The 22,761-nt window shown below is 30.3% G+C and overlaps 6 protein-coding genes across 7 annotated transcripts; 4 read left to right on the forward strand and 2 right to left on the reverse strand.

Annotated features, from left to right (window-relative positions):
* Positions 1-187: 187 nt before the first annotated feature.
* LOC113366564 (probable hydroxyacid-oxoacid transhydrogenase, mitochondrial) lies at positions 188-2,409 on the forward strand. Its single transcript, XM_026608191.1, has 10 exons — positions 188-240; positions 306-390; positions 458-538; positions 708-835; positions 934-1,130; positions 1,247-1,398; positions 1,461-1,622; positions 1,690-1,871; positions 1,931-2,207; positions 2,317-2,409. Exons 1-10 carry the CDS (start codon positions 188-190, stop codon positions 2,398-2,400), a joined length of 1,401 nt encoding a protein of 466 aa, XP_026463976.1. The 3' UTR covers positions 2,401-2,409.
* Positions 2,410-2,702: 293 nt separating this feature from the next.
* Positions 2,703-3,692, reverse strand: LOC113366582 (the record flags this gene model as incomplete). Its single annotated transcript, XM_026608211.1, has 2 exons — positions 3,082-3,692; positions 2,703-3,019 (listed from the first exon to the last, which is right to left on the reverse strand). Coding segments are annotated over exons 1-2 (906 nt in total), but the record flags the coding sequence as incomplete, so codon positions are not given.
* LOC113366583 (biogenesis of lysosome-related organelles complex 1 subunit 5) lies at positions 3,643-4,481 on the reverse strand. Of its 2 annotated transcripts, none has more exons than XM_026608213.1 (4): positions 4,323-4,481; positions 4,169-4,251; positions 3,922-4,110; positions 3,643-3,846 (listed from the first exon to the last, which is right to left on the reverse strand). In XM_026608213.1, the coding sequence occupies exons 1-4, from the start codon at positions 4,339-4,341 to the stop codon at positions 3,679-3,681; spliced, it is 459 nt and encodes a 152-aa protein (XP_026463998.1). In that variant the 5' UTR covers positions 4,342-4,481; the 3' UTR covers positions 3,643-3,678. The 2 variants fall into 2 exon arrangements, with proteins under 2 accessions (XP_026463998.1, XP_026463999.1); XM_026608214.1 differs by having other exon boundaries at positions 4,169-4,259; positions 4,323-4,460.
* Positions 4,482-4,806: 325 nt separating this feature from the next.
* On the forward strand, positions 4,807-6,581 carry LOC113366500 (congested-like trachea protein). The gene is made up of 6 exons (XM_026608112.1): positions 4,807-5,222; positions 5,416-5,506; positions 5,575-5,798; positions 5,871-5,985; positions 6,040-6,231; positions 6,326-6,581. The coding sequence occupies exons 1-6, from the start codon at positions 5,127-5,129 to the stop codon at positions 6,511-6,513; spliced, it is 906 nt and encodes a 301-aa protein (XP_026463897.1). The 5' UTR covers positions 4,807-5,126; the 3' UTR covers positions 6,514-6,581.
* A 357-nt stretch (positions 6,582-6,938) lies between these two features.
* LOC113366061 (congested-like trachea protein) lies at positions 6,939-13,900 on the forward strand. The gene is made up of 6 exons (XM_026607612.1): positions 6,939-7,037; positions 7,198-7,311; positions 7,373-7,576; positions 7,637-7,751; positions 13,231-13,422; positions 13,710-13,900. Exons 1-6 carry the CDS (start codon positions 6,939-6,941, stop codon positions 13,898-13,900), a joined length of 915 nt encoding a protein of 304 aa, XP_026463397.1.
* A 291-nt stretch (positions 13,901-14,191) lies between these two features.
* LOC113365656 (pre-mRNA-processing factor 40 homolog A-like) lies at positions 14,192-20,485 on the forward strand. Its single transcript, XM_026607167.1, is given in 18 exon segments — positions 14,192-14,348; positions 14,498-14,791; positions 14,987-15,090; positions 15,162-15,234; positions 15,306-15,425; positions 15,494-15,626; positions 15,695-16,055; positions 16,248-16,359; positions 16,428-16,656; positions 16,729-16,862; positions 16,936-16,978; positions 16,981-17,040; positions 17,109-17,338; positions 17,463-17,657; positions 17,870-17,977; positions 18,056-18,130; positions 18,202-18,285; positions 19,843-20,485. Coding segments are annotated over 18 exon segments (2,655 nt in total). The 5' UTR covers positions 14,192-14,345; the 3' UTR covers positions 20,140-20,485.
* The last annotated feature ends 2,276 nt before the right edge of the window (positions 20,486-22,761 follow it).

Raw genomic sequence — 22,761 nt, forward strand, 5'->3', positions numbered from 1 at the left:
GACATTCAATGTTTTGACGCTCTTTTATTTCTTCATTTTTATGCCATATTGATTATTATTTTGAAGTATTGTATATTTTTGTAGACGGAACATGAAGAGTTAACTTTATATACTAAAATATATATATAATAATGAAGTTTTTATAATAGTCATTTAACTTATAGTGTTTGTGTCTCCAATTTCCAAAATGCAGAGCAGAAGTAAAATAAAAGATCTTCTTCGTGTGATCAATGTAGCTGCGTAAGTTTAAAAAATAACGTATATTTCACATGCTGTGGTGTTTGTATAGTAAATTTTCCTTAAAGTTGTAGCTGTCCAGCTCATTCTAGAGGTCCTGTAGTGTTTTCAAGCTGCTCCTCTGATGGACCCAGAAAAGAAACTGCATTTGAAGTATGTAAAACATAATTCTTTTTATTAGAACTTAAAATGTTCGATTAAAACATTCAAATGTTTACAGATGTCTTGTAGTACAGTACGATATGGACCTGATGTAATTAAAGAAGTTGGTATGGACTTATCGAACATGCAAATTAGAAAGGTAACTTTTTTACTTTATGTTTTTAAATTGTTCTTCCTTGGATTATTCCTCAGATCTACGGGATTCCAGGCAGAAGTTTTAAGTTTTGCGTTCCGAATAGCCTGATGTCAAGTAGTAGTGATTATTATTTTATTATATTTGTTTATTTTAATACGGTGTCTATTTTCAGGCTTGTATAATGACCGATGTTCATATAGGAAAACTACCCTGCATGCAAACTGCTGTTGATAGTTTAACCAGAGCAGGAATTTCTTTTGAAGTTTACGATAATATTGGATCAGAACCGACCGAAAAAAGGTATCAAATTAGATGTAAATGAAATTTTGCCTTAAAGCAAGTCGAATTATCTTCTTGATCGATAAAAAAAACTACTTAAATTATATTTTTTACGAAAGTCTAACCCACGCATCCGATTTTTGTCGAGCTGGAAGATTCGACGGCTATGTTGCCCTCGGAGGTGGAAGCGTTTTAGATACTTGCAAAGCTGCTAATCTGTATGCCAGTGACCCAAGAGCTCAGTTTTTGGACTACGTAAATCCTCCTATTGGTAAAGGAAAACCTGTAACTGTAGACTTGAAACCGATGATCGCAAGTAAGTAATAAATAAATAGAAAAATATTTTTTCAATTAAAAACTGAATATTGCAATATTCATGAACATAAAATGCCGATCGATTATAATTGATTGATAATAATTTTTTCAATGAAGTTCCTACAACCTCCGGAACTGGTTCTGAAGTTACTGCAGTTAGTGTCTTCGATTATAAACCACTCAAAGTTAAAACAGGAATAGCAAACCGCAAAATGCTACCGACGTTGGCACTCATCGATCCTTTGCCTACACTTTCCGTACCCAAAACAGTAAGTGGTATAAATAAATTTAAATTTTTACACAATGTTTAATAGAAATGTTCAATTAACAGGTGGTGGTTCATACGGGATTTGACCAGCTATGCCACGCTTTAGAAAGTTTCACAACTCTGCCTTATAATGATAGAATGCCTGCGCCGACTAATCCCAATTTACGACCAGCTTATCAAGGACGAAGTCCTTTGTCCGACATTTGGAGCAGGTTTGCCTTAGTTGTGAGTCTTATTGAATATCTATATATTTTACACTCACAAAGCATTTGATCGTTTTGATGTTTTGAAGAATATAGAAAAATATTTTCGTCGATCCGCACAATGTGATGGAGATGTAAAGGCTCGTTCAATGATGCATTTAGGAGCAACAGCCGCTGGTATCGGATTTGGTAACGCAGGTGTTCACCTCTGCCACGCAATGTCTTATCCAATTTCTGGACTTGTGAAAACATTTGTACCACAAGGATACAGGTGAGCAGGCAAAGCATCCATTATCAGTTAGATTTAACATAAAATATTTATATCCTCAGTCCGAAATCCAAGCCAGTCATACCGCATGGTCTAGCAGTAATAATGACGGCTCCTGCTGTGTTCGAATTTACATCAAAAGCGTCTCCTGAACGTCATTTAGAAGCTGCCCAATTATTGGGTCGAGATATATCTAATGACCGCAGAGTAGATGCTGGCAAAATATTAGCAGATACTTTACGTTGTTATATGCAAGCTCTAAATGTTGAAAATGGGTTGACAGCATTAGGTTACACAAAACAAGATATACCATTATTGGTAAAAGGAACTCTCCCGCAGGTGAGAAATTGAAACAATAAACTAATATCAATTAGGAAAGCAACAAATATATATATATATATATATATATATATATATATATATAAAGAGTTTAATATTTTAATTGCAGCAAAGATTAACTGGACTAGCACCACTTGCACAATCAGAAGAACAACTAGCAACTATTTTTGAGAATTCAATGACGGTGTATTAGAAATATATATACATGTATATATTCAACACCAACATATGTAATTTTGCTACTTTATATTATTTTAGAATACTATAAGTCAAAACACTTTTTATTATAATATTTTAGAAAACACGATTCAATAAAAAGTAAGTTTTATATAATTATAGTGAGTTTAATTTAATTTTGTTTAGTATATTCAAAACTTTACAGCTAAATAGTGTAAAATTCATGCTTTATTTCATATTTTATTATTTATATAAAAAATTATTACTTCATTAATATATTACTATTCATTCAAAAGAAATATGAAACATTTAGCTCTGCTTGTTCAATTTGATTTTGGTTTTCATATTTTCATTCATAGTCATAGTTTTTTCCACAGATTTTTTATCATCTGCTGTAGTTTTTGGTGCTTGAGTAGGTACATTTATTATGACTTCTTCCTCATTTAATTTTTTAGCTAAGAAGTAAATTTCAGCAATTGCAATTATGAGTGCACACATAATACCCATCAGTAAACGAAAACCAAAATCAAGTTCACCAAACATCAATTCCAAACCAATGAAGCCAAAAACAAATCCAGCAGCTACAGAGAATATAAACTGGAGCACTGCTATCATTTGTCTATTCATCTGACTAACTAGAAAGTAAATAAAAAATGTTATAATATATATTTAAATTTTTTAAATATATAATTCTTACTTTGGTAGGCTATAGTTTCTTCTGGTTCATGCTTGCGCTGGTTGTCTACATTTTTTGTAATACTGCGATAATGCCTGGCTTCTTGTTCTGCTCTTAGTTTTTCACACCTTGCTTCCAATATTGGATTTCTTTTAATTACTTCATTTTGTGGTAGAACTATAGTACTTTTAGCTAATAACTCATGTAAATAAATTTTGTCAGTAGATGATGCATTTCGTTTTACAATATAATCCAGAATAAAATCTAAATCTTTTAAATCTAAGTAAATATGCTTATGTTTATCATTGTTTAATATTTCTGGTTTTGTCTCTTCTTCCTTGGGCTTCTTATCAGATTTAATATCATTTTTTTGACTATATTCTTTCTTAATTTTATTTAGAACTTCAATATCTTGTGAAAGAAGTTTATTAGAGTTAGAATCATTTGTTTCCAATATTGAACAATTATCTTTCAAACTATCTGATGCCTTTCTTAGTTCATATATATTTTCTGTAAATTGATCAACATCTATATCGTTGATGAATTTGACAAGTTCTTGTGATGGTTTTATTCTTATTCTAGTATCAATAATGCTCCCAATATTGTCCATATTCAAAGCTATGTATGTAAATGCAATTTTCTATTTAAATCAGAATAAAACTCATTCAGCTCTTGCTCTTTTTCTTCAAATGTTAAATCTATTGATTGGTAACGTTGGTTTACGTCTTCCAAGAAACTTTCCCAACCAGCTTCACGTTTTGCTCTTTTTTCTAATAAAGCTTCTTTCTAAAAGATACAAAGGACAGAAGATTAATTTTCAGTGTTAATAAGTAATAAATTTTGAAATCTAAAGATGCATACAACTGATTTTTCAAAATCTTCAGAGAAAACTGATTCACTAACTTCCAGTGCTTTGTCTACAGATGATTTTATTGAGGGCAAATAAGATTCAGAACAAATCTTTGCTCGTGGTATATGAGTTTCAACAATTTCTGTGGATACTTGTAAAGTGGAGAACAAATGTTCTATTTCTATATCTTTGCGTTTTCCCTAAAATAAAAAGGTGTATAAAAAACATTACATCAGTTAGAGAAATAATATATCTTACTTCAAATTCTTGTTGCATATAATTTATCTCGCCATTCAAAAAAGGACGATGGTCAAATAATCGCATCCACGTTTCGTTGATATCTACAATACTGAATTAAATATATTACTTGTAAAACTAGATCAATTAAAAATACTTTGGACGACCTACTAACCTTTGAAAATTTCAGTCATATTTCATAAGGATAAATTATTTAGGAATATGATCCATAAATAATATATAATTTCTAGTTCTATTTATCACTTAAGCCAATTTAATATAATAATTAACAGTTCATTTTATTATAATTTTAACTATTTACTAATTTTCAAGTCATGTGACATCTAAACTTTTTGGTTTTGAACTTTTTTTGTATTTGTATTGACAGAACTGACAAAATGAAGTTGGTAACGAAAGCAGACTCAAATTTTTTAGGCGCCATTATTTAAATACTTATTTAAAATACAATTTACATAGTAAGTCCATGATCAATAAAAACGCACTTTACGTTTCAAATGGCGTTTTTAAATATTTTTGTATAAAGAAACATTCTGTACATTAACTAAAGTTTGAAATATAAAATAAGTATCAAGCCAACTTTACTTTTGAATGACACTTGTCTTATCTGTGCAAATCAAACAATTCGTTTGTATAAAAAAATGGTAAACATTTACCGACTGTGCATGGATATTAACCTCTATAAAAACTTGATTCGATATACGTTATGATATGATATTCAATCAAATTTGATGTAATTTTTTTATTTTGATAATATTTGGCCACAATGGCCACAATCAAGATATGGCAGACGAAGTGATGGCATCCCGAGCATAGTGTCAAAGTTTTATTTATGTACCTAGTACAAAGGTTAATTTTTGTGTTTGTATCGGGTTTGTCTGTTTAGAATAGCATCAGTATTTTTTATTTAGCCGTAGTGTAATTGAAGACTTCGAATACTATAGTAAAATTATTTTTAAAAATGTCGGAAAATTCAAGTCCTATTAAATATTTTCTGTCCGGTGGTTTTGGTGGAATATGTACCGTTTTAGCCGGCCATCCACTTGATACTATAAAGGTAAATTAATAATTGGTAGAAATAAACTGTATAAGTGTTGTACTATATTAATCAGGTTGTACTATATTAATCAGGAATATAAGAAATTATTTTGCATTTCTCTACAATTTCTATTGTGTTAATTAATGCAAATTTAAGTATTTAAGTACCTTTGATGGACATCATTCCAAATATGATTTAATTTCCTTCTTAGGTTCGCTTGCAAACTATGCCAGTAGTTATCGGACAACCCTCATTATACAATGGCACATTTGACTGTTTCAGCAAAACTGTACGAAAAGAAGGTATAATTAATCATTATCTTCATTAAAATGTCCACATGTAATCAGTTTAATATTAAGTTTTGCCCCAGGTGTACGTGGGTTATACAGAGGCATGTCTGCACCTCTCACAGGTGTTGCCCCAATCTTTGCCATGAGCTTTTTTGGATTTGGTCTAGGGAAAAAATTACAACAAACTAGTCCTGAAGATAAATTAAGTTTAACTCAGTTATTTGCTGCTGGAGCTTTTAGCGGAGTATTTACAACAATTGTTATGGCTCCAGGGGAGCGTATCAAATGCTTACTTCAGATTCAGGTAGTAATAAATGATTTTGCTTGATTTGGATGTATTTTATATACCTTGATGTATTATTTACTTATTTTACAGCAAGGTGGTGCTCATCCACAAAAATATAATGGAATGGTTGACTGTGCAAAGCAATTATACAAAGAAGGTGGCACTAAAAGCATTTATAAGGGCAGTTGCGCTACGTTACTCAGAGGTAGATAATTATATACTTAAAAATTGGATCACATTTTAATTCCCTTGCTTTTAGATGTACCTGCTAGTGGAATGTATTTTATGACCTATGAATACATACAGAAACGATTGTCACCTGTTGATGAATTAGGAAATCCTACTGGTAAAATCAGTTTACTCAGCACTATATTTGCTGGTGGAATGGCTGGTATTGCTAATTGGGCTGTCGGTATGCCTGCTGATGTGCTGAAGAGTAGATTACAAACAGGTTGGATACAAAAGATGAAGAAATCAGATTTATTTTCATATATATATATATTATATATATATATGTATATATAATATAAATTATTCTTTCTCAGCGCCGGAGGGTACATATCCCAATGGAATTAGAGACGTATTTAGGGAGCTCATGAAGAAAGAAGGTCCTCTTGCCTTATATAAGGGTGTAACACCAGTCATGCTCCGAGCATTCCCAGCTAATGCAGCTTGCTTTATTGGTTTCGAAATATTTATGAAGTTCTTAAATTTTGTAGCACCTAACTTATAAAGCAATTATATAGAATTTTATATTTGTCATAATTTTAATGGATCTGTATGAGATCCGAAATTTTGACTGGGTCAATTATTCATAATGTGTTTTAAAATTTATAGCATATATGATCTTGAATCACATTAAAAGTTTAAACTTTGTTAATAATAGAAGATTTTATATACAATTGTTATATATTGAAACTTTGTATAATATGGTTTATAAAATACTACTTACGATAGATTATTTTATACAATTTTGTTGTTTTATTTATAGTTTTGAATGTCATTCTATTGTCTCAATCATGAAACAAAATTATTAATTTATGTATTTTTGTATCATATTTTTAGCATTGTTAATTTGAATGTTTTATATTTATAATTGTAATCATTTTTGTTAATTAAATTCTTTATTTTTAAAGGTTTTACTAATATAAAGTAAAAATGTCTAATCCTAACGTTGATCCAGTAAGGTATTTAATATGCGGGGGAGTTGGTGGGGTCTGCACTGTTGTTGCAGGTCATTCTTTAGATACAATTAAGGTGATTATCACTAGTTTTTGAAATTTTAAATGATATGTCTTTCAATTCATTATATATTTTTATGCACAACTTGCATGTTCAAGTAGAGTCATTGCATAAATTAATTAAATATTTGGTTTGATCATTATTTAAAATATGTATTATCATTTTTTTATCTCAGGTTCGACTACAAACTATGCCCAAACCAGAACCGGGACAATTACCGAAATACTCTGGGACTTTTGATTGTTTTAGAAAAATAGTAGCTCAAGAAGGATTTCTTGGTTTATATAAGGTAATACAACCCATATTTTTGTATTAAATACCGATACAATTTTTTTTTCTTATTTTTCCAGGGTGTATCAGCTCCTCTGGTAAGTGTAGCTCCCTCATTCGGTCTAAGCTTTTTCTCATTTGGTATTGGAAAACGTGTACAACAGCGCAGTCCGACGGATGAGCTGGCTTTGCACCAGTTTTTTCTGGCTGGTGCTTTTTCTGGATTGTGCTGTACCATAGTGATGGCACCAGTGGAAAGAATTAAATGCTTATTACAGACTCAGGTAATTAAAAAAAAAAATTTTTTTTTAATATAATTTATGGTAATCAGTCTTGTTTTGCAGTCTCAAACTGATGGGAAACCAAAATATCAAGGTGTGTTAGGCACTGGATATAAGCTGTATCAAGAAGGAGGAGTCAGAAGCCTTTATAAAGGAACTGTGGCTACTATTTTGAGGGGTATGTTTATTTACTGCATATAAACAATTATATATATATATATATATATATATATATATATATATATATATATATATATATATATATATTATCGTTGATACTCATAAGTAACATTATAATCTTATTTATAAGTATCACCAATGCAATGTTAGGTATTTCAATAAACTATATAAATAGTTTAACTATTGGTTAATATATTTATATATTGGACGGTTTTAAAGTATATCTTTCACATAGAATTATAAGCAAAGTTTATAAGTTTTGGACGTATATTTATTTTAAGTATATAAAGTCTGTATATTACATAATTTTAACTTAAACAGTTGTCTTAAAAAGAGCATTAAAGTATGGTAGATTTATAAATCCTTGGATTTATTTGGTTTTTCATATTTAAGGCTAAATTTGTTAGCCAAACGTTGCAACTTAGTATTAAATAACTTTTGAGCCTTTGATCGTTTTGGAGTAATAGCAGTTTTACTGACTTCATGATTCATCGGTGATAAATAATTAATTTCATCATCTAAATAAGGAATAGATTTCTTGGAATATCGATTAGTTTCAATAACATTATTTGTAATCACTGGTATGTTATTAGTATTATTTGTGCGAGCATTAGATGAATTTAATAATTTATGCTTGTTTTTCAAATAAGATTTTTTATCTGTTTTCCTAATATTATTTCCATTGTCTGACCAGCAATGCGTTTGCTTTCTCAGTGCATGAAATATGTTCCAGTCCTTAAAACGCAACGGGCTTTCACACCTTGGTGCCATTTTATTATCATATACATACTCAAAAGAGTCTTTGCCACACTTAAAACCTTCGTCTGGAATAAATTTGCATGTACGTTTTGCTAAACGTTTCACCTTGCTGGTGATCATAGGATTCCAATCTGACATGCTGCAAGTACAGTGCCAAGGATTATTATTCAGCCGTATTAATTTTGGTTTAATATTACTAAATATAAATTTGGGCAAACTGACAATGTGGTTATGTTGAAGATATAACTCCCTCAATGATACTAATGGATCAAACAAACCTGGTGGTAGTTCACGTATTTCATTTCCTGATAAATCAAGTTTTGCTAAATAGGGCGCTCCAACAAATGCATCCATAGATATTGTTTGTATTTTACAACTATTTAGAATCAGCTCGCGCAGATCAGGAGAATTCGAGAAAGCATCATATTGCAAGGACTTCAGATCACCCGTCATAGTAAGGGATTTTAAGCTATTTAATCCCATAAATAATTCATTTGTTACCTCTGGAACATCAATATTGAATGCTAATAATGTTTCCAATAGTCCCAGATTCATAAATCCGCCGGGTCTCAATTCCAAAGGTTGTTCTTTGGAACCCAAAGCTAAAAATCTAGTAGCATTCATAACACCAAAAGTATTAGGAAACACCTCTTTGATAGGTGATTCTCTAATATCGACTTCTTTCAAATTGGGAAATGGAGCAAAAGTTCGTTCTGATAACCGAGTTAAATTATTATAAGATAAATCTAAACGTTTAAGTTTTGTTAGACCGGCTAATCCACGGTAGAATAAATTTAAAATATCATTTCTTGCTAAAGATAAAGAACGCAGGTGTGGGCAACCGTGAAAAGCATGATCAGGAATAAAACGAAGTCCATTTCTTTCTAAAGATAGACGACGTAGACGACTTAAACCGTTGAACATATCACGTTGCACATCGAGCAATGAACAATCATGAATTTGAAGCACCTGGCAAAAGATAATTATTCGCATTTATTAATAATAAAATACTTCGCAAGGGATGTTGAAATTACCTGCAAAGAAGTCCAACCATAGAATGTTATTAATGGATCATCACCCTTACTACGTTCTCTTTGAGTTTTAACATATTCTTCATAAGGCACTATTTCTTCTTCCGGTTCTTCAAATCCATAAGCCATTGCTGGACTTTCATCAACTCTATTAAATTTTAACAAAGTTATTTTCATATAATTAGCAATTATTTGTTAAATAACACACCCGCGCTTGGGTTCATCATTGACCATTTCAGCTGGACCGCTGAATCCATTTCCAAGTAAACGAGTTCCTTCCAATTTCAAATAAAGCATATCTTCTAATGGTTCATCTGTGTGAAATGTTAAAGCACCTTCATTGCCATTGACTTGCAAAGCACGCAGGTCATCTAAATGGTTTAACCAACTCGTTCTGAAATTGAATTGAATTTGATTCAATTTTTGAAATATATTTTAGTTGGTAAATCGACTTACCTTAGAACGGAGTCATTGGATTCGTTTAACTTTGTGGGTTGAATTAAGGTCAAAGCTTGAGTATCTCTTGGTATTTTATTTAAAAGTTCTTTTATATCTTGAGATCCTAAAACACATGTGACAGAGCCAACACGTGGCAGGTGATGAGCTTCTTCATCATTATCATATTCAGAGGGCAACTGAAAAATTGGAATAAATAAATAAAAATATTTTTAAATTGATAGGTAGAAGTAGTTATACAAAAAGAATGATAGACAGTAGACAATATACCTTGACAATTAACTAACTATTTTTAGATATTCTATTCTAATTGAACAATTAAATGATAAAAAATATGACGGTAATGCAAATGTTACTTATAAAATCAAAAATACTTCTGAATTATCTTGTGTCTCTGGGTTTTCATCATTGTCTTCATTTTCATAGGCGCCCACTGCCGCCGTCAATTCTGTTTCTTTAATCCATCTTACGATTGCTAATTCTTTAAATGGTGCCTTTTGGCAGCTGCACGATATAGGGCATGGTATTTCAAGTACGTTTGCCTAGAATAAAATAATTATATAAAACTACAACTTAATTAATTAGGACATAGACATCGATCGTTATGTATGTAAAACGAAAACAATGGAAAGTTGCCTCAAATTTATTTCGACCTAATATTAGAAATTTTATTTGACGTTGGCCAAAGGATACGATAAATTTATCGCGTTTAGGAAAAAAAATCTGTTGACATGTCTGATTGCGATACTGAGACTAGTGATGTTGAGCCGGAGATTCATCCGGACAGAACAGCAAAACCGCGTCCGAAAAAAATATGCACAAGGTGAATGAATTATTCAAATTTTATCTATTAATTTATTTTATTGGTAACGGATCTTCATATTTGAAATCCAATATATTGAAATTCTCAGATGTGAAATGGACGCCGAAGTGATAAGGGCCGAACAGAAAGCAATCGCTGGTCGTATAGCTGGTTTAGAATGCGATTACGCAGAACATCGATTAGTATTAGAAACATTAGCAGAAACAGACCCGAAACGCAAATGTTTTCGTGTAACAGGCGGTGTTCTGGTTCAAATGACCGTCCAGGACATGCTACCTACACTCACAACAAACAAAGATCTATTATCTCAGGTAGGAAAAAATACTAGGAATTACGCGTAACACTATTGCTTATCGAGAAATTTTCAGACAATCGATAATTTAATGGATGCATTAAATGAGAAAGGAAAGCATATGTTGGAGTGCCAGGACACATGTCACCAGCATCAACATGGGGACAGGAAACACAGTTCCAGATGGGCCAACAGCGGAGCTGGCGAATGCTCCGACAGGAAGGATGATGATTAGACGGAATATTGTTGTTATTTTAAATTCATCTTCAACGAACTAAATTACTGTCTCAGTAATACATAATTGTAAAAATCGGGTTATTTCTTTCTATTTTTCTTCATAGTCGTAATGTGTTAATTCTTTGGCTGTAACTAGTTGACGACAATTTTAATAAATTTATTTACCAATAATATATATGTATATAATATATAAAATTTGTAAACGATCATATTTTTTAAATTTTATATATTTATATAAATATTTATTATTAGTAAATAAATGTATTCAACGATACTTATACAAATTTTCCGGCAACAATCGACCAACATTTTAAGAATATTCATACATTTTCTGGGAATTTATAAATTTAAGAGTTTTTTTTTAAATAGTATCTGAACACATTAAGTATTACATTAATATTTGGTCCAAAAATTGAAAAAACTCTATACTAGCATTATTACTTGTTTATAGTACCTTTAATAATTGCGGGGATGCATGTCACCTTGTTTTTAATAAATACTTTTAAAAGTCCATAAGATCAACTTTCACAAATTTGCCCTGTATTCCCAAAAAGATGAAAATTCATCTACTCACCTTGCTATTGACGAAATGCAACAAAAGTATAAACACCACCAAAACTAGCACAATTTGTCTGCACCACATTTTGCACCACTTTCATTCACCACTAGCACCACTTTGTGAATTGGATCGGATTAGCCACGACATCGGTGGCCGCGCTCGAGTTGCTTTTGCGACTGCTGCGACTTCGCCTAACATTCGAGGAGATAACGAATGCAACCCCGCTTTTCGGAAAACGAGAATAGTAAAAATTTATCTTATTTGGAAAAGATTCAGTATCTGTATTAAAAAAAATATTTATTGGTAAATGATGATTGTTTACATTCTGGTCACATCAGCATCAAAAATCTTGAACCAAGAACCACAATCAGCTGGGAATCGTCCTAATTAGTTTTTGGTCAAGATCAAACGGGCCTCTGTTTTGCAATTAAATCTTAAAAATTCTAACGAACATCGTAAAATATTATATGTATATTATATTATAGCAAAAACACTGTATGATCGATGGTTTTATTATTAAAAATCATTAACATTTGTAATGAGGGGCTGCGTTTTTGGGACACCATGTTCTTTCTCCATGAAAACTGTTTTCAAAATAACAGTTGGATGTTTTATCTAATAGCTAAATTTTAATTAAAATATACTAATCTAGACTATTTTATTGAATTATGTTTAATTATTCCTGCAGGACTTTATTCAAAATTTGAATTTTAATTATTGAATGTTTGAACTCTTTTTATTTATAGTTGTAAATATATGACCAAATAAGTATCTTAAGATTATAAGTAGATCTAGCATTGCAACGCGTTACTCCAAATTAATTTTTATTATTTTTTTTTCAAATTGCAAAATATTTGTGTATGATATACTGTTTTGGCATATCATAAAGTTGAGGAAACGTATCGAGGATGCTGACAGGATGTATGGAGATATACTACGAACAGATAACCAAGAATGTTTTGTAAAGTGCGTTGTACTGCATCATCGTATTGAAATAATGCGTTCATTATTTTTACATTTTATTTTCAATGTATTGTCTACTAGATTCCTGACATGACAGATTCATGTAAACAAGAAAGATAATTTGCACAAATTAGATAAATAAAATGCTATTTACAAGAAACGGAATCCAATGCACAGCTGGTGCATTTTATCACTTCAACTATTATTTTGCGCAATACTAGAATTTATACATATTTATATAAATGTCTTACATGAAAAATAATTAATAAGATAGCTATTTAAAATTATATTAGAGTATGTTATTATATTATTATTTTATAAGTTTTCATTAAATGATTATTTTATCCAATTAAATAGATATTCCTGCAAGTGGGATGTATTTCTTGACCTACGAGTATTTTCAAAAGCTGTTGACTCCTATAGACCCTAAAACTGGAAAACCAGGCCAAATCAGTCTTTTTAATACCATAATTGCAGGAGGAATGTCCGGAATTGGCTGCTGGAGCGTAGGTATGCCGGCGGATGTTTTGAAAAGTCGACTTCAATCAGGTAATTATAAGAACGCAGGTAAAATATATTAATGCCAGCTATGAATTTGAAATGTTTATAGTTATTAAAGCTCTCTTGAAAACAACTGATTATTAAACTTCAATGGTCTTATAAATAAATATTTATCATTTAGATATCACATTTCTAGAATCAGCATATTGAACAATAGAAGAATAGCATTGTCTAACAATGAACATGTTTTCTTTTTCATTTGCTTAGATATATGTTTATATAATCCGTTTTGCCGAATGTTTTTAATGCATAAGAACTTGTTTAAACAATTTCAGCTCCTGAAGGAACTTATCCTCATGGAATAAGGTCTGTTTTTGCTGAACTTATGCAGAAGGAAGGTCCATTGGCTTTGTACAAAGGGGTAGTTCCTGTAATGCTAAGAGCTTTTCCGGCAAATGCAGCTTGTTTTATAGGATTTGAGGCCTGTATGAAATTCTTGAACTGGCTGACACCAATGGTTCAATAAGAAAAATAAGATACAATTTTATATAATATTTTGTATAATTTTATTATTTTGTATATGGTTAATCGTGTTTTTGTAAATTTTATGAGAAATACATGAATTGTCTTATGTTATTTACATGAGTCTTTGATTAATTTCATACTTTTAAAATAATAAAATATAAAAATATTTTCAATATAAATTGAATAGATCAAACAATTTTGCATTTGAATAAACGCGCTCTTTCAGATATTCATCCCAGTTACTTTTTCGCTCTGTTGGTATAACTTGGTTAACACGATAGAGAGAAGCCGACAGCCGTCAAATAATATTAAAATGATATTTTTTCATCTTTTGTGATATATTAATATTTTTTTTTAATTTTTGATTGCAAACTTATGTTAATAAATGAATAATGTTGTAGAATTTATAATAATTGTGCGGTTCTTAAATAGTATGAACAAATTTAATGGTACGTGCCATTTTTTGAAAGTGCAGATTTAAGTTGAGGTTAAATTCTGTAAACTATCGATTTAGGGTTTCAGTTTAAAGTACTTTTTCAATACGATAAAACATCAGAAACTCTCGTTCTATATTTGTGACGTTAGTGAACCATTTCAGGAAGCCGTCAACAACTCTAAATATCCTGGACAATTAATTGGAACTCCACCGCTTATTGGAACACCTATGCTGTCACCTAATCCGTCAATATTGCCTACAAATGCTCCGGTAGTAGCTCAAGCAATGCCTGGAGTGACCCCCATGATTCCTGCTGGATCTGCAATGATTGGGGCTCGACCAGTTGCAAATCAGGCAGCACCCCTGATCCCAATGCCAGCCATGGCGCCACCTATGTTTCCCACCATGGTGCCACAATTTAACATCCCTCCACCTGGTTTTCCTGTAATTAAACCGGTAAGTGTAATATAAGAAATTTGCATATTAATAATGATCTAGCTCTTAAATACTTTCACTAATAAAAATAATTGTACAAATTAAACTTGCTTTTAGTCATGTAGATGACAAATTTTTTTTATATGAATTGTATCATGACATAAATTACCTGCACCGTTATTGACTGGTATTTCAATATATACAATTTCTGTACAGGAAAACCATGTTGCTTTGCCACTGGCAGATTCTGTACCTAAAGTACCACCAGTAGAGCCCGCAGTACCTACTCCTTGGACAGAACATAAAGCTCCTGATGGCAGGTAGGACAATTTAAATTAGTACTATATTAAATGAAGTATCCAATATAAAAATCCCTTAATTTTACTTGCAGGGTATACTATTATAATTCAATTACAAAACAAAGTTCATGGGAGAAACCAGATGAACTAAAAACTCCTGCGGAGGTTTGATAAATTTTAATTCGTAAAACAATTTTAAACTAAATTTGTATTATATTTTTCTCATGATGTTTCAGAAACTTTTGTCATCATGCCCATGGAAAGAGTATCATTCCGATCAAGGCAAGGTTTACTATCATAATGTAAATACAAAAGAATCCAGATGGGTTATTCCTCCAGAATTAGCTGAAATTAAGGCAAGACATTCTAATGAGTGAGTACAGACAGTCAATATCTTTTCTTAATATCGGCTTTGCTTTTGTAGACATTGCTGAATTTGCCTAATATAAGTTCAAAACAGAGCATTGATAGTTCTAGGAGTTTGAATTCCACTTCCCCTACACCTTCTGTGATAGCTCCCGTTACTACATCCAGTGCTGTTACTACACAAGCATCAGGTAAATTTACATTTAATAAAGGATAGTCATCATATTTGCTCAATGGGTGAATGTTAATATCATTCCAGCCGAAGATTCCAAATCTGCTTTGGATCAAGCAATGGCAGCAACATTAGCAGCAATTTCTGTGCCAGAAACACCTCCAACAGTAGCTCAGACTGTTACAGAAGTAGTACCTGTACCTGAAAAACCAACCACTCCTGAACCTAAATCGATTGAAATCCAATTTAAAGATAAAAAAGAAGCAATAGAGGCATTTAAAGAACTTCTCAAAGAAAAAGATGTACCATCGAATGCTAGTTGGGAATTGTGTGTCAAAATGATATGCAAAGATCCTAGATACCCGACATTGAAAAAGTTAAATGAGAAAAAACAAGCATTTAATGCTTATAAAACACAAAAGCAGAAAGATGAGAAGGAGGAGCAAAGGTATGGATCGATTTTATAGATGTATTGTATTGATAATATATTAAATAAAGTTACACAAAAAAATATTTAATAAATTTATCAATAGAATCATAATCATAATTTAGTTCAAAACATATGAATATGACTAACAAGAGTCTTATTTAATTTATCACTACTGATTATAGAATAATATTGGTACATTTCATTTTCCAGATTAAAAGCCAAACGTTCTAAAGAGAACTTAGAAAAATTTCTGATGTCTTCTGAAGACATGACTTCAACTACAAAATATTATAAATGTGAAGAAATGTTTGGCTATATGGATGTGAGTAAACTTTTACTACTCATAAAATTACCTATATTCCGAATTATTATCTGATTTTTTATTTCTAGGTTTGGCGAAATGTAGCAGACCTAGACAGGAGAGATATTTATGAGGATGTTTGTTTTAATTTAGCCAAACGAGAGAAAGAAGAAGCGAGAGCTTTGAAGAAACGAAATATGAAAGTTTTAGCTGAGTTATTAGACAGCATGACATCTATTTGTTACAATACTACCTGGTCAGAAGCACAATTCTTACTCTTAGAAAATGCTACATTTAAAAATGATGTTTGCTTATTAGGTATAAATAATTCTCCCAGATGTTTTCAGCAAATCATAATTTTTTTGTGTTAAATATCATTTTGTATCGTAGGTATGGATAAAGAAGATGCTTTAATTGTTTTTGAAGAACATATTAGGGCATTAGAAAAAGAAGAGGAAGAGGAGAAAGAATTTGAAAAGAAAAGGATAAAACGGCAGCATAGAAAAAATAGGGATCAATTTTTGGTAAGTTTTAAATTATTCAGTACTTCGGGTGAATAGGTTTAAAAGGCAAAGTTTTTCATTTGTATTTTTTTAGTCTTTATTAGATTCATTACATGAAGAAGGTAAACTCACATCAATGTCTTATGGGTAGAACTATATCCTATAATTTCAGCAGACCTTAGATTTTCAGCTATGTTAGGTAAGCATACATAAAACCTTAGTATCTCTTAGTATGTAATGAATTCTAATTATTCCAATCGACTCTAGGTCAATCTGGTTCAACACCGTTGGACCTGTTTAAATTTTATGTAGAAGATCTGAAAGCTAGGTTTCATGATGAAAAGAAGGTCATAAAGGAAATTCTGAAAGAAAAAGAATTTGCAGTCAGTCCAAGCACAACATTTGAAGATTTTGCAACGGTTGTTTGTGAAGATAAAAGATCTGCAACTTTAGATGCTGGAAATGTTAAATTAACATTTAACTCATTACTAGAAAAGGTACTAACAACTTTCTATCCTATATATCCTATTATTTATTTTATATATTATCAATATTTATTTTATTGATTTGAGTAATATTTTATCTGATTATGTACTGAATTTGTGTCATTTACGATTATAGGCAGAAGCAATAGAAAAGGAACGTCTAAAAGATGAAGCAAAGAAACAAAAGAAAATAGAAAATGCCTTAAAATCTTTAATGAAATCTTCAAATTTAGATCCGAGCATGGATTATACACAAGTTGTAGAACAATTACAGGATACACATGAATGGGAGGCAGTTGAAAGTCCGATTGATAGAGAAAGAGTTTGGCAGGTAATTTTAACAGATTTATCAACACTAATAATATTATTCTCTTAAAATGATAAAAAAAAATCAGATACAACAATCAAATCTCATAAGATGTTTTTCAGAAAATACATATTTTTTATTTTTTTAAGTTGATTGATGTCTTTAGTATATTTTTATTTCAATTTAAAATATTTGCATCATGTTTATTTATTAATATATTAATTTATAATTTATAGGAGTATATACATGAAATAGAAGATAGTTGTAGTCATTATCATTCTCGATCCAGGAAATCTAAAAAAAATAAGAAGAATAAAAAAAGAAATAGATCTTCATCAAGATCTGTAAGTTGCACATCAAATATTTTATAATAAACTTATTATTACTTATATTTTATTAATTTTCACTGTCTTTATTATCAGGGAACAGAATTTTCTGAGTATGAGCGGGAACGAGAAAAATCTAAAAAGGGAAGAAGGATGTCTCGGTCCAGAAGTGTACGTATTTTAATGATATTGTCATAATTATTTAAAAACACAGTATTAATGTATTTTATTTTAAATTACAGAGTAGTTCCATAAGGAGCACTGACAGTACGGCGATGCTAAAGAAACGTAAAAACAAACGAAAACACAAGAAACATAGTCCTAGTGTAAGTATAATTTTGTCTGATAGCTCTTGATATCACCAGGCTGCAGTGCCGTGATACTAGTAGGAGCTGTGATCATTTAAGATGATTATGTCATTGTTTCCTTATATGTTTAATATATCATTTTCATAAAATACATGTTGTACAAAAATGACTATCATCATGTTTATTCAATTTTTTGTTATTTTTTCTAAAGTGCAAGTATTAACAGCCTTAAAAAATACCGGAATTGAAATTTTGAATAAGTTTTTACAAGACATCTTCATAAAAATCACACATATATATACATACAAGTAAATATTTAAATAAACAAATAAATATATATATATATATACATATATTTATTTATTTGTTTATAAATTAATACATATATTTAGAATAATTAATATTGATGTTGAAAAATATAAATACATTGTTGAAGGTCATTACATCAAGTTTCAGAATTCAGCATTTTATGACAACTAACAAAATTAATCATATCAATACTAATTGTGAATAATAATTGTTTCTCAGATGTATAACAAGGATTTAAAATCTCTAAGGATTATATAATATCGTTATTATTTTAGGTGTTTTGAACATAAAAATCTATCATCATCAATGGATTAAAAATTTTTTTTTAAGTAAAAATAACGTACAATAATAATATGAAAATGTAAAAGATAAATAGTTTGCATGTTACTGACAGTTATAGTAATTACTTTTCAAATATATATATTTTTTTGGAAACACAGAAAAGTCAATGCATCCAAGGCAAATTCAGATTCATATTTATTTAATTATTAGTTCATTGGATTATTGTACGTTATATTAATTTAAAAAAAAATTTAATCCACTGATAATGACATAGGATTTAATATCGAAACATCTGGAATAATAATGATGATTTAACCTTTTCTTTGATGTGACAATATTGTTTGAGATATATATTCTAAATCATTGTTACAAGCCCGAGAATCTAATTATCATTGCCAATCAATATGAATAATTTATTAGATTTTGCAGGATGTTAATATTATAGTATATATATCTTGATTTGTTTTTTGTGGAATCTTTAACACTTACGCTGCGAGTGACCTATTTGATTACATCATTGAGTGTCTCAACTATTGCTTATTCAATTTGTTATTATGATTTTTAATTTTATAAGAGCGCAATTTTTAATTTTGTAATACATTTTTATCGATAATGATTGGAAAATTTTAAAATATCCTGTGTAAAAAATACTTGGCTGTGTTTGCTCAGAAAACACTCTCGTAGCGAAAGGGTTAAGTATTGTCAGTTTTTTACGCAAATTTTTACTGTTATGTATAATGTATATAACTTTGATAGTTGTTTTGAACATAAAGACAAACTGGTATTTATATCTAAGGAGCGAGAAACAACGTTGATGTCTTTTAAAACTTATTCATTAATTCATTCCTATCACGTGAAGAAACTTGAATATGTAAATATCGTTATTTTAGTAAAAGTAATTAACATCGCCCATTAGTAAATTAATAACATTGTCCAACGATGCATTAACTGGACGCGAAATGTCTTTGGCATTTGGGTTTGCAGTGTTCGCCCATTTCCGAGGAGCGATCGCCGTCGTCTCGCGGCCGTCGTCACGACTCGGCCTCACCGATTGCGTCGCCGATCCATTCCGATGACGAGCTAGCGAAATCGGTTCCTAGCAAAAAACACCGCCATAAGAATAAGGGCGAGGAGAGCAGGAGGCGCAGGTCGAATTCGGGGTCAGTGTATTCGACACCAGGATCTCCCAGGTCGAATGAGGACGGCGAAAACCTTAGCGAGACGGAACTAGAAACGAAGCGGGCGCTGCTGCTTGCCCAGCTCAACGAACAGGATGAGTAGTACGATTAACAGCGCCCCGATTAACATCTCTTTCAAAACAACAAATTCAATTTAAATAAGTTAAAGACAATGGTTAAGTGGATGCCCGTTCAAGACTTCGATAGTTAAAATTTTACATACTGCCACGTCAAACGTGATGCGATTTAAGCCACTTAATGTTTCTCAAGTATCAATTTTAAAAAAACACTAATCGGCCAAACTATTGCTACGTTTGACGTGACCATCACTTCGGATTTCTATCATTTACCTCGGCATCTACAAGAAGTTCATTAATAACATTATTACGAAAACTTAATGAATAGTGATCATTTTTTATACAAAACTTGACAAACATTAAAAATATTAATTTGACACATTTTAGTGTTTTGAATAATAAATTGATTAATAAATGTACATTTTTCTAGTGATTTGGCGTAAGTAGCTTTTTCAATTTGTAAAGAAAAACGTCTACAATTTTTATCGCTAAGTGTAAATTGACAATTGAAAACTGTGCATCTGTGTAGCAACAAAGTAAATGATTAATAATAAATAAATAATATAATTAGAAGATTTTTTTGCATTTACATTGTTCATTTAATTATTAGTTCATTAGTTCGCGAGTAAATATTTTATTTCATTTACAATGTCTTAAAAAGATATTTTTTATTAATTTTTAAACATGCAATGTATATATAAATTTATGCACATGTGAAAATTGCTGATCATTTTTATAAATTTTGATATTAAATTATGTGAGTATTATTTTCAGTAATTGAGTAACACTTTTTTTTACAATGTCGCAATGTAGTTCCATGTTGTTGACAGACACATTTGGCGGATTCCTTGTGTGAGAATGCACATTTTCATTCTGTCCGATTTTATTAGTGCACCGGCATCAGATTTTGGTGAGTTGGATTCTGAATTGTTTTTATATTTAAATGAACTGTTTGAATGATAAATAATTAAGCACATATCTTTGCTTTTGGAGAATAAGATCTAAGACGGAATTGAATTATTTTTGGTATAAAATATTTCTTAATGTTAATTAATTAACGCGTTTGTTATGTACATACATATATCGCTTTTTTCATATGTACCTAAATTGGAACTAACTATTTTATTGTATATTGCCAATTAAAGATATAATAGTAAGTTACATTATTATAAAGAAATTTTGTTTATCCTGCGGTGAAAATGTTAAATTTTAGTTCAATGGATGTAATGTTTTATTGTACATAAGTTACCTCAATGTACCATACAATATACAAAAGTTAAATAAGACATCGATCGTTTTATTATTATAGTCACTAGGTTAAATTTATGATAGTATTTTTCAGTTTTACAAGTTAGCATTTACCAAATGTTTATAATTTAGCAAAAGCTTGCAAATTATTTGAATCTAGTTTATCACTCAAAATTTTTTACTTTTTATTGTAAATTTCCAAAACGCTGGTTTAATTCTGTTGATGAAATAGGCACTTTGAGGCCACAGTAAATCGTGGGTCCCTGGTAGCCACATCTGGGAAAGTCATTAGGATTCTGGTGACTAGAATTAGTCATTAGGAGGTATTTATAAATTACCAAGTAGATATAAATTAAGCACAAAGTTTATTTGCTTATTGACGGAAAAAATAGTTTGCTTTATTAATATTATTTAATTATTATTGATAATTAAATTGGCTGTAATGGCCATTTTGTTATATTCTTGCGATTTTGGTTTTTATGTTTCAGTATCTTTTTGGAATGCAAACAAAACTTGTACTATTTACGGAAACTATACCGCATAACCATACCAAGGTAAAGAAATTATTATTTTATTATTATTCGCAATATTTTTTATACTTATAAAAATATTGTTGAAGTAATATAACCCGGGCAATAAATATATTTTCACAGTTTAGTCAAACCAAAGATACGCTTAATAGATTTGATTTTTTATTACTATTTTTTTTTTAATTTTAAATTGCAAATCATTACAATATTTGTGAAATTTCCATGCTACATAAAAAGAAGTTTTTGACTTCTGGCGGTTTAGGTGCATGTAATTAAATTCTACGTAATAATAAATCCACGAACGAAGTTTTGCTCTACATCGAAATTTTATGTTCTAAAAATAATCTTCGTATGCATTGTTTAAAAATGAAACATTAAAAGCAAACATTCTTATCGTGGGATATAGAAATTAATAATGAAAAAATTCCATAATTTTTTGTAAATTTCATTTTTATTAATAATTATGAAGCCAAGTGTAAGATAGATTATGTAAGATAGATTTTTTATCCTGTAGAAATATTTGATTATCGGGGATCAATTTTCGGAAAGAATAATAATATGCATTTCGAGAATTGTTTAAAATGTTTATTGCAATAAATTTATGTATAGTGCAAAATTTGGAAGTAAAAACTATAAAATTTTGAAGCTCGTGATGAGGATCTATATACCTATTTTTTCCTGTGTCCAATGTCGGGGATGAAATTTTGAAAAGAATTTAATGATCTCCGACAGAGAATGGTTCCAAATTGAATTTGTCTCAAAATAGAGAATAATTTAAAAAAAATAATGGATGCAAAATATAGATATAAAACCTGATAAGTGGACACGCGCTTTGTAAAACGCCTTGAGATAATAATTCTGTATTTAATC

Source organism: Ctenocephalides felis, unplaced genomic scaffold, assembly GCF_003426905.1.
Source record: "Ctenocephalides felis isolate EL2017-DRISC unplaced genomic scaffold, ASM342690v1 CF-g0.4_SCAFFOLD_01170, whole genome shotgun sequence".
In the NCBI taxonomy this organism is placed as follows: domain Eukaryota; kingdom Metazoa; phylum Arthropoda; class Insecta; order Siphonaptera; family Pulicidae; genus Ctenocephalides; species Ctenocephalides felis.